Raw genomic sequence first — 11915 nt, 5'->3', positions numbered from 1 at the left:
GAGGCTAGTGGAGGTAGAAATTGGAGGTCAAGCTCATTGTAATGGAAGGAATGGAAAATGAAGAATGGTATCAAAACATGTGATTGACAGCATTCCTCAATCCACTCATTACAACGAGCCAGCCTCCACTGATCTACTCACACTGCCCATGTGGCCTGTGTCCCAGCTCTCCAACGTTTACCCAGAACATGGACCATTAACTGGTAGGTCCATGATTGTTTCATCCTTGACACTGTAGTTAGTGACTTTAAACCATTCATTCACACACACTCAACTGTAGCATCTGACGGTGGTTTTCTCTGTGTACCACATGTACAAAAAAAGAGGTTTGGTGAGGCTGCATTCTCATTTTATGCACCCAGATTGTGTCTCACTGCCAGTTTACATTAGGGATGCAACTAGGGATGGGACGATTATCGTTTTTATCGTTAATCGCGATAAAAACACCCGCGATAAATTAATCGTGGAGAATTTTAATTATTTGAATAATCGTCATAATCGTATGTTATGAATAAACTGTGTTTAACAAATGTCTGGCGCTTTTTTTCAGCCTAGGCTACATTACATTTGCAGTCAAGTTAGCGACTGTTACTGTAATATAATTGCAATTCCTCACATGAGCCGCGCTCGAATATCCTCACAGAACTTGTCTCGCGCTATTGTTCAGCCTGCATGGGTAACGTTACTGTCAAGTCAGCCTTGTCAGTCAGTCACTAGGTAACGTATGCTAGCCTACTCACCATGGCTGGTGAAAAACTTTAGACGGGATACTGTCATTGGCCTTCCTTGTTATTACCAGGCAGTGACAGTCTATGGCTGCAAAAGGCACGGTCGCTCCTAAGCTTTAGCAAATATATTGTGGTTTACTTAATACTGTTCAGCACTTGAGGTTACATGCAATGCATGACTTGTGCTATAGGCTAAATACAATTATTAAAGCGGCAAGTAGCAAGTGTGCGCATCAAAGGCATTAGGCACGTAACATGCTGTATAAACACATGACAACCGTCCGTTATTTCCCGAACCCCCTGCGAGGACCCGGGGAACAACGGTACGCTCCCCGCGGCTGCTATCAGACTGGCCGCGGTAGTGAGTGTTGAGGGAGAGAGGAGACGGCAACCCTTGCTCGCCATAGACTGTATCCCTACTCGTCTCTCCTGAGCTCGGTTGTAACGTGAACCGTGGAATACAGGATATGTTAGATGCTTTACAGTAATTCCCCAAATGACCAGAAAAGGAAGTTAGATTTGTCGCTGGTCGCTTTTGACTAATTAAGTCGCCAAGGGGCTCTGGAAGTTGGCAACACTGGGAGTGCGTTCTTTAAACTTCCTTGGGTACGTTAATGAAAGGTGCTGATTGGCCGAAAAGGAATTGCTCTTTCTTAAGGACCCGGATTATGGCCAGAGATATGTGCCACTAGAATCTGAATTACTGACTTAAAATGTCCTAAAAATACAACAAAATCTAAGTTAAAGTGATTACAGTGTGTTTTATTGGCATTAAAAATATATCTATATTTTTTTATTTTATTTTTTTATTCTCGCGATAATATCGTGGATCGCGATTATTTTGCCCACGATAATCGTGACGACATTTTCTAATCGTCCCACCCCTAGATGCAACCTCAGCACATATGTTCAAGTCAAGACTAAAACCCCATCTTTTTAACATTGCCTTTAAATGACTAAATAATTAAAGTAAGATTATATAATGATTAAAGCACTTTGAGCTGCAACGTTTGCAGGATATACAAATAAAGTTATTAGTAGTAGTAGTAGTAGTAGTACCTTGCATTCTGGACACGGGATGATGTTGTCCACCTCCAGAGAGTGAAGACAGCCCGTGCAGAAGATGTGGCCACACAGGAGGGCACGTGGCAGGTTCCCAACGGTCTCGTCCTCTGAAAAGAAATAAAACACCAACTAACATGAGAATTTTAACCACGGTTGGTTTATAAACCATATTAACCAAACCATGTTAAGTTACCCACGGTTGGTTTATAAACCATATCAAACAAGGTTGGTTTATAAACCATATTAACCAAGGTTGGTTTATAAACCATATTAACCAAACCATGTTAAGTTACCCACGGTTGGTTTATAAACCATATTAAACAAGGTTGGTTTATAAACCATATTAAACAAGGTTGGTTTATAAACCATATTAACCAAACCATGTTAAGTTACCCACGGTTGGTTTATAAACCATATTAACCCAGGTTGGTTTATAAACCATATTAAACAAGGTTGGTTTATAAACCATATTAAACAAGGTTGGTTTATAAACCATATTAAACAAGGTTGGTTTATAAACCATATTAAACAAGGTTGGTTTATAAACCATATTAACCAAACCATGTTAAGTTAACCAAGGTTGGTTTATAAACCATATTAACCAAACCATGTTAAGTTAACCCAGGTTGGTTTATAAACTTTTTTTTTTTTTGTGATCAAGATTTTGTATTGCTTTTATCAACACATAACAATGACAATACAGAACAAGAAAGGAAGGGAGGGAAAAAAGAAAGAAAACAAAAAAGAAAAGGGGTAGTGTAGCAGACAAGTCACAGCCAAATAGTAGAAATACAACACAATCCGGATTGGGGTAAGTGGAAAATCAAATCATAGAGCAGTCAGGTTAGTCAAGTTCAATGAATAAGCCTTCTACGCATCAACTGTACTGGGCCTTGCTTTGTTCAATCTGGCCGTTGTGCACTCAAGATTCACAATCCTCTGTAAAGAGTAAAACCAAAAAGTGTTCATACTGAAATCAGGTATTACATTACAGTCATTTAGCTGACGCTTCGCCAGAACTCACACTAACGCATTTGCATGGAGAGCAGGAGACCATGGAAGGGCTGAGCCCAGCAGGACTTATATAATAAAACAATAGGAAGTTAGCTGTAACCCTCCTCTATAGAAACATAGTTAGTGTAACCCTCCTCTATAGAAACATAGTTAGTGTAACCCTCCTCTATAGAAACATAGTTAGTGTAACCCTCCTCTATAGAAACATAGTTAGTGCTCTGGTTCTCAGCACAGCTACGCAGACTACAGCTGGACGAGCAGCGTAGTGACCGTCAGCTAGCGGCAGCAGCGAGCTAACCCTGCTAGCTAACTCACTAGCATGTCCTGACAGCAGACAGCAGACAGCTTCACTCTCAAGGCTTTTGAGTAGCATGATTTAAATGTAGCGCCGGTGTAGGTACCGGATTTTCCCACTTTTCCGGTTCCGGTCATAGGTTCTGCCCTTTCCGGACATAGGTAGCGCTATGATTCGCTATGATTCGCGATGCCTACACCGGCCGCAAGACAGCGTTGCGTGCGTCAACAGGAAGTAGGTTTGTTATGGAAACAAAACCCGAAAAAAAAAAAAAAAAAACGACGAATCGATAATGGCATTCGTCGCCAACGAATTTCGTTATCGATTTGTATCGATTAAATCGATTCGTTGTTGCAGCCCTAGTCGCGAGACAGAAAATCAGTTCAACTCAACCCTCGTCTGCCTCTTCAACACGGCCTGTTGTCAGCTAACTAACTAGTTTATAAAACAGCTAACTAACTAGTTTATAAAACAGCTAACTAACTAGTTTATAAAACAGCGAAGCCGTTTCAAATTCCACCTTCCTGAAAAATAGCTAAAACCAGTGGTGTAGTCTAGTTTTTTCTAGTGGGTATACTGTGATTTTGCCCTCCCAGTCAGAGCGACACCTGTCCCGTAGCGACACCCAGTGTTTCCTCTACATGCATTTCATCGTGGCGGACCGCCACGATGGAATTTCCTCCACCACCATTCAGATTTCTCAAAAAAAAAAAAAAAAAAAAAATAGGCCGCTTTTCATACCTTCACATCGCTAGACACACCCACAAGCGCGAAGCGACGCGCTTGCAAAACTGTTTTGTGATTGGTCGAATACATCTAGGCTGCGTGTAGTCTACAAACTACTTCAAATGTTACAATATGCGCGACGACGGTGCTGGATCCTGGATCTGTGCATCGGTGTGCAGGAAGAACACGGAGCAGGCGCCAGACCAGACTAGATGATCGTGGAGTGAAGATATTATGAAAGTGTACGTGCTTGTCGATCACCCGTCGCATCGCGTACGCTTTAATAATCTCTTCACTCCACAATCATCTAGTCTGGTCTGGCGCCTGCTCCGTCTGTTTTTCTTCCTGCACACAGGTAAACAGATCCAGGATCCAGCAGCGTCTTCGGGCTCGCGCAAACAAACCCGGCGAATTTTTTTACTTGCCCCAGGCAAGCGTTACTGTTGAACCCTGCTGATACATGATTCTTCCCTGCACATTGACAATGTTTTCTCTCTCCTCTTTCTTCTGCGTTGTGAAGGGATCCACTGCAGCGTACACGAAAAGCGGCTACTGTGTCAACCGCTTCCCATAATAGTTACAACAACCATAAAGCCTCCATAATGATAATGAAAAGAAGGGGAGACGAATTTTTTATTGACAACGGAATTACATGCTGGAAAAACATGCAGACACAGACAATAAGAGACACACGGGAGAAGTACCGGAAAACATTTTATTTTTTTGGGCCATCCTCGAGTTTTGGCTGAAATTACGTCGTTGTTTTGAGCGCGCGTGCGCGTTTCATGCGCGTGCACGCGGAAAAAATCGCGAGCGCGCGCGCGGTCAACGCTACCCGCCACCATTGTAAAAATTCCTGGAGGAAACACTGGACACCCCATAAGCACCACCACACTCACTTATGCATACAGTATGCATCTACACCAGTGTTTGCTGCCTTGGGGGGGGGGGTGGCATGGACTGTACATCAAGCTGCCTCACGCTACAGAAACAGGAGATAGACTCCTGCCCCTTAAGGGCCGTTAGGCTACTTATGTGGTCTTGACTACATGTCCACTTTCTCACCTGGTTCTTGCTCTCTCTCTGGTGTGCCGACACCATCCTGCTCTCTCTCATTCTCTCCCTCTCTATCCTCCTCTCTCCCTCTTTTGCTGTCAACCAAAAGGCAAATATAACAACCAGAGTATTTATAATTTAATAAGAGGTATACATTGAATTCATATCAAATCATAACATCATTCTAATTTAATATTGGGTTGCTGTGGGCAATGCAGTCAGATACTGTCTTTACTTACTCTCTCACCTGTAAGAAAATCGTATGTCAAACTACAAAAAACAGACAATTCCAATGAGTGAGGGTTTGTTCCAATGCTTCTACTATAATGTTTGTTCCAATGCTTCTATTTATACTGTAAATATACCATTATGGTATTACCATAAAGCCCAATTCTAGCAGAATAAGAAAGATTGTATATCTACTTTAAGTAAAATAATAAAGTGCCTCCAGTTAGCTCTTTAGCTGGCATGTGTGCAAGGGCCTTAGCTCATCTAATCACCTCTGAGCTAGCTAGCTCGCTTGCTAGTTCTTTGACACTATTTATCACACCATGAAACTATAATCAGACACTTTCTAGTCACAACTGGGCTCGACATTAAGGCTTGTCCGCTTGTCCGGGCCAAGTACATTTTATGTTTGGACAAGTGGACTTCCTCCTGCAGTTGTCCGATGGACAAGTCAAAACAAAAAAACAAATCAATATGTATTAATATCTGCAAACATTAATTCCTCCTTCCGATCTGAATAGTAAAAAAAAAATAGCAAGCAAAGCGATGCCGCACCTCATTCTCGCTGTTTCAGTCTCTCGTAGTTCGTTATCATCATAGTTCGTAAATTCGCTCAGAGCGCCAGAGCGCACACTGCGTTCAACGTCATAAAGAGACCAAGTAATTTGATTGGACAAAAGGCATTCCATGAGTGCTGATCAGATTCCAGAGCGAGTTTACGAACGCAGCCATAGTGTTGTGGGTCTCCTGTCACTAGTGCCATTCACGTGAACATGCGCATATTCGCTTCTTCTCAATGCCGCTTATTTTAATGTAGTTCGATGCGATCGTATATTTTAGGTTTGAAGTTTTAAGACCAGCACATCGCAATACGAACTTCAGAATGACACTAATGATAGATTTCTCAATTTGAATATAGGATACTATCCAAAGGCTAGCAAATAAGATTGCTTCCATTGGGGAGGGACTGTAGTTACAAACATTTTTTGTAAATATTCCTAGATATTCATCCCTTTTGTGGCCAATCTTAATCTAAAAGGGTTAACGTTTTTAAATAATTACAAAATATTGTTTAATGAATACATTAGAAAATTAAGGATACATCATTATCAAATCAATAGTAGTCAAATGTGTTATTTGCATACACATGCACTCACTGGCCACTTCATTAGGCACACCCTGGGGTTGGACCCCCTCTTTTGCCTTCAGAACTGCCTTAATTCTTCGTGGCATAGATTCAACAAGGTGCTGGAAACATTCCTCAGAGATTTTGGTCCACATTGACACTATAATATCACGCAACAGCCCGTCTGGCACCAACAACCATGCCAGGTTCAAAGTCACTTAAATCACCTTTATTTCCCATTCTGATGCTGGTTTGAACTTCAGCAGATCGTCTTGACCATGTCTACATGTGTGGAGGCAGGTCTGGCCCGTCCACCCCAAGGCAATTGTAGGGGAAATACTGAGAGCATTCTGAACGACTGGTTATGTGATAACAAACATGTCCGAAAGTTCGAAGTAAGTGCTTCGTAACACAGACGGGGTGAATTTTATTAATAAAAGTGTGAAAGTTCTGTCACAAAACGCCGTAGTATCCTCACACATTTGTTTAGTGGGTATATACGCAAATCCTTGGCCTTTATGGCGTAGTCCTGCGTATCACGTAGGTAGACTACACCACTGGCTAAAACTATATGGAGAACAAGAAAAAGATAATAAAGGTAGGTAGCTTTAGATAACTAACTATATATATACTATACTATAGATAACTAGATATATATATATATATATATATATTAAAGGTAGGTAGCTTTAGATAGCTAGCTGAAGGAGATGGCGTCTGCTCAACACGTGTCCGCCTGCTAGCTAACGAGCCGTGACACCAGGTGGTGATTAACTCCACACGTTCACAGTTTACACGACCAGACCGTTTAAAAAGGGAATTCTATGACATAAGACATATGATAGTGTTACTTTACCAGGCAGGTTGTAGGCTTGGCCACAGAGGTCACAGATCAGAGAGTTTGGCTGTTCTGCTGTGCCCGACATGCTGCTGAGGTAACGACGGTAGAGAGGTCAGGTCGCTTGCGCTGTCTGTCTACACGGTCAGGGTTGCCAGATGGGTGAGACACTTTCCAGCATAACCAAAGTCTAAAAACCGCTAAATCCACCCAAAAAAATCTCCTACCCCTAAACTGTATGTCAGTTGCCAATGATGTTTGTAAAATACTTTTTTTTTTTAAACTAGGGTGTGTGTTTAACTTCACGCATTTTGTGACTTTCAGGCAATGACATTTGGATACTGCCTAAATGCTATTTATCCAGCCCAGCCCGCCCAAATGCTTTTTTCCCGGCCCAGTGTGATCAGGAAGTAGCCCAACCCGCCTCACCTGGCAACCCTGGCCTCCAATCTGTCACGTGACATGACAGCTACAACCATTTTACAACAAATCTTATTATAATCTGTTTTTGATTGAGAGTCGTTCGACCTGTCCTGTCCACCAATTTAAAACAGAACTGTTTTAAATTGGTGTGTGCAAAACATTATTTGATTGGCGTATGCTATAGGCTAACCTCAATTGTCATTGTGCCTTAACTTGTATATAATAGCCTACGTATAATAGCATCCAATTAAACATCAGCTGAGCAGAGCAACGTGGGTTCATGATAGAGCTGGCCGCTTGGGGGCGCCATAGCATAGTGTATTGTACCTGTGGTCACTGTACTGGTCATTCTGGGAGACTTGGAACGCCGTCAGCCATTAAAGTAGTCAAATCAATATGAATACAATATGAGTTCCACTGACTCTATTAATAATAGTATTATATGTGTTTTAACCCTAACATCAATACTTCCCCGCCTAAACCTCCATGTCCAGCCTTTCCCCTGAGATGGAAAACCAGTGTGAGTGGGAAATGGCAAGAAGATATGCTTTGTTTAAATTCCTTGTACTTTTATTATGTTTTGATATATGGTTTTAAATATGTCTTGTAAGGTGTCCTTGAGAGGCTTGAAAGGCGCCCATAAATGACATGTATTAATAATAATAATAATAATAATAATAATAATATTACTTTGTAAATATCGGTGTGTATCTTTTGTCTGCGCATTGCCAGATAAGCCACACCCTCCTCAGAGACATGGTCAGTCTGCTGGACTTGAACTGAACCTGAAGAAGAAGAAGCTTTCACTCCCGGTGATGTTTGTGATGCCGAGTAACTTATTCTGACTGTTCTTTCAGGGGGGAAACTTCCCCGCGCGGTGCCTGCAGGAGAATGTCGTCATCGCGTTCCCCGCCCCGTCTTTCGCTACCTCTGCCTCGCCGCAGGTAATAATAAGTGTTATTATTACATTATAAAACAATCGTTCAAAACTCATCTTTTAAACTTGCTTTTAATCTTCAACAATGTTTATTGTTGTTTTACTGATTGTGCTATTGTCTTAGTTTTTATTTCTTTTTATTTCATTTCTCTCTATGAAATTAGTGGCTTTGAGTACAGTGATAGCCTACTGATTATGATTATGAAGATGATGATGATGATGATGATGATGGTGATGATTATATAATAATAATAATAATAATAATAACAATAACAATAACAATAGTCTCAGGACGGTAGAGTCGCTCTGCGCTGCGTGTTGGATTGAATGCTTCAGTAGGCCTGAGGCCTCGTCATCACGTCCTCTCTCCTCCAGCGGGACGTCGGGAAGGTGGTCTATGAGAGTCTGAGCAGCATCGACTCTCTGCTGGGAGCCATAACCCTAACCCTAACCCTAACCCTAACCCTAACCCTAAAGGTGGTCTATGAGAGTCTGAGCAGCATCGACTCTCTGCTGGGAGCCATAACCCTAACCCTAACCCTAACCCTAACCCTAACCCTAAAGGTGGTCTATGAGAGTCTGAGCAGCATCGACTCTCTGCTGGGAGCCGACCACCTGCCAACCGAGTGGGATCAGCAGAAGCTCGACGACTTCCAGAACATTGTGTACCGGCAGGTCGAAGAGAGCAGATGTGTGAGTCACCAGTTATGGGATGTTTATGGGATGTAAAGTGCCTTTGGGATAGGGTTAGTTAGTTATTAGTTAGTTAGTTAGTTGAATGTGTGTTTTGTTGTATTTGTAAACTATGTGTATTTCTAATGTGTCAAATATCATAATTCAAGTCAACTATAACAATTGAGATGGCTTCGTTTGGATACAAGACAGAAGGCTTTATTGTGTTTTTAATCCTGGACCGTTGTTAATGTGTGTGTTGTTGTAACAAGCGTGGACAATCATGGCGTCGTTGTTTAAGTGTCAGAGACGTGAGAGATGTATAAATATAATATAATATAATATATATAGGATTCTTAATAGGACTGGTTGTTAAAATCCCTAAATATTCAGCACAACAATTGAGTGGAGTTGGAGATGTCCTCTTGGGTGGAGTGGAATTTGGCAATGATCACGTGGTGCCACCAGTACGACACATCTTCAGTTGTGGTCCCCGACCTCATTGGGTGTTTCGGCCAGTTATCACAAGACACCCTCTGCCGAGGTTGGCCCACCACAGGCTGATCAGGCCTGGGTGTGTGTCGCACGGTGGCACCACGTGGTCATTTGGGAGCCCATGTTGGGTCCCTACGTTTCAGCCACAGCCAGTGACTGCTCCGTTCTGCTGCAGTGGACAGTTCTCTGATTGCCTTCCGTTGGGCCTGTCCTCTGATCCCTACTGCCCTCAGGAGCCTTGTGGTGGAGCTGGCTACAAAGCCTCTGCAGCCCACCTCCACTGGCCACACCTTCACGTTCCAGCCCCGCCCCTCTGCTTCGACTGCTAAGTTGGCATACCGCAGCCTCTTCCGTTTGAATGCCTCATCAATGGCCTCCTCCCATGGGACCGTCAGTTCTACGATGAAGACACGCCGGCAGGACTTGGACCAGAGGACTAGGTCTGGGCGCAGGTTGGTCGCTGCAATTTCGGGTGGGAAGGTGAGCCTCTGGCTGAGGTCTACCCGCATTTCCCAATCCCGGGCTGCGTTCAGTGGGCCTGAGTCTGGAGGTGATGGCTTGGTCCGCTGTTTCTCCCCTTCCCGGATGAAGGTTGTTTTCCGTGGAAAGGTAGTCTTTCTATATAATAATATGTGACTGAGGTCTCGTGACTATTTCAGATGATGAGCGGAGCGCGTGGGACTGATGACTCCGTCAGAGCGCATGCGCTGAAGACGTACTTCCAGAACATCGAGACTGTTTTAAAAGAGAAGGTAAGCTCTAACTGAGAACATGAAATAAAATAACATTAAGTACTAATAAAATGTATATTCGTATATATACGAATTATCTGTGTCTGTCTCTCCCCCCTGCCCTCTTTCTCTCTCTCTCTCTCTCTCTCTCTCTCTCTCCCCCCTGCCCTCTCTCTGTCTCTCTCTCTCTCCCTCTCTCTCTCTCTCTCTCTCTCTATCTCTCTCTCTCTATCTATCTCTCTCTCTCTCCCTCTCTCTCTCTCTCTCTCTCTCTGTCTCTCCCCCCTGCCCTCTTTCTCTCTCTCTCTCTCTCTCTCTCTCTCTCTCTCTCTCTCTCTCTCTCTCTCTCTCTCTCTACAGAACTATAGCTACTGCGCGTGGGAGGTGGCGAGGAAGGAGGTGCTGCTCACCCTCCAGTCCATCCTGCAGCACCACTCTGACAGCCTCGTCTGGACCAGGACATAGAACCAACACCGTCTGGACCAGGACATAGAACCAACACCATCTGGACCAGGACATCTATATCTATCTATATATCTTTTCTATTTATTAAAATTATTTCTGCAGAAAAACCGTGTTGTTCTTGATTAGGCCTACATGTTTTGCAAATAAACATCCGCACTGAAATCGAGTTTGTGCCATGGTCTAGTGGTTTGGTCCACATGGCAACAACTAGGCTAATCAAAATGTTCAAAATTACTTTTATTTTGAAATATAGAAATACATTTATTCTGAAGGCCCAGAGTAAGAATTAAAATTAGTTAAAATAGGAGTCAGTTATATTTATTATTAGTAGTAGTTAGGACCGTGGGATGCGGCTAGCGAACGACGCTAGCCATCTCCACCCCAATTCATCGTGAGTCTGACGTGCCCGTCCAGTCCTGAGTCGGGATATTCAGAAGACGATCCATCTGTCTACTAGCTACCTCTACGATCCATCTGTCTACTAGCTACCTCTACGATCCATCTGTCTACTAGCTACCTCTACGATCCATCTGTCTACTAGCTACCTCTACGATCCATCTGTCTACTAGCTACCTCTACGATCCATCTGTCTACTAGCTACCTCTACGATCCATCTGTCTACTAGCTACCTCTACGATCCATCTGTCTACTAGCTACCTCTACGATCCATCTGTCTACTAGCTACCTCTACGGAGTTTCCACTGAACTTTCCACCTCTCCCTCCATCCATCACCATCACCACACGTGCTAAAACCCGGGCTACTGGTACCATTAGATAGGCTAGATATATCAATGTTATATGTATGTGCATTTGTGTATGTTATCTGTATATATTAAATGTTGTAATTGTTCCATAGTTGATACCTGTCTCCCCCCCCTCAGTTATTTAGTCGGTGTCCACCATTTAAATCCAATTTAGTCTATATATAGAGTGTTAATGTTAAATTAGGCTAGTGCCACTAAGGTTATAATAGTCCACGGGTGTGTATCCCCCCGATACAATTGGTCCTTCGAGCCGGATAAACTAGTGCCAACATGGCAAGCGGTGGACACTCGCCAGATAATTCCCCCCACCTACAGCGCGCTAGGCGCCAGCGCAACCCCCTTCCCATCTAG

The 11915-nt window shown here is 43.1% G+C and overlaps 1 protein-coding gene across 1 annotated transcript; it reads left to right on the top strand.

Annotated features, from left to right (window-relative positions):
- Positions 1-7985: 7985 nt before the first annotated feature.
- On the top strand, positions 7986-10799 carry LOC308162375 (interferon beta-like; the record flags this gene model as incomplete). Its single annotated transcript, XM_080536532.1, has 6 exons — positions 7986-8033; positions 8232-8258; positions 8357-8443; positions 9001-9129; positions 10263-10355; positions 10695-10799. 6 exons carry the CDS (start codon positions 7986-7988, stop codon positions 10797-10799), a joined length of 489 nt encoding a protein of 162 aa, XP_080392658.1.
- Between the last annotated feature and the right edge of the window lie 1116 nt (positions 10800-11915).

The sequence above is a fragment of the Nansenia antarctica genome, assembly GCF_963989245.1.
Source record: "Nansenia antarctica genome assembly, chromosome: 7".
Lineage (NCBI taxonomy): Eukaryota > Metazoa > Chordata > Actinopteri > Argentiniformes > Microstomatidae > Nansenia > Nansenia antarctica.
The sequence above is the reverse complement of the archived record's forward strand: the minus strand, read 5'-3'. Positions and strand labels throughout refer to the sequence as shown.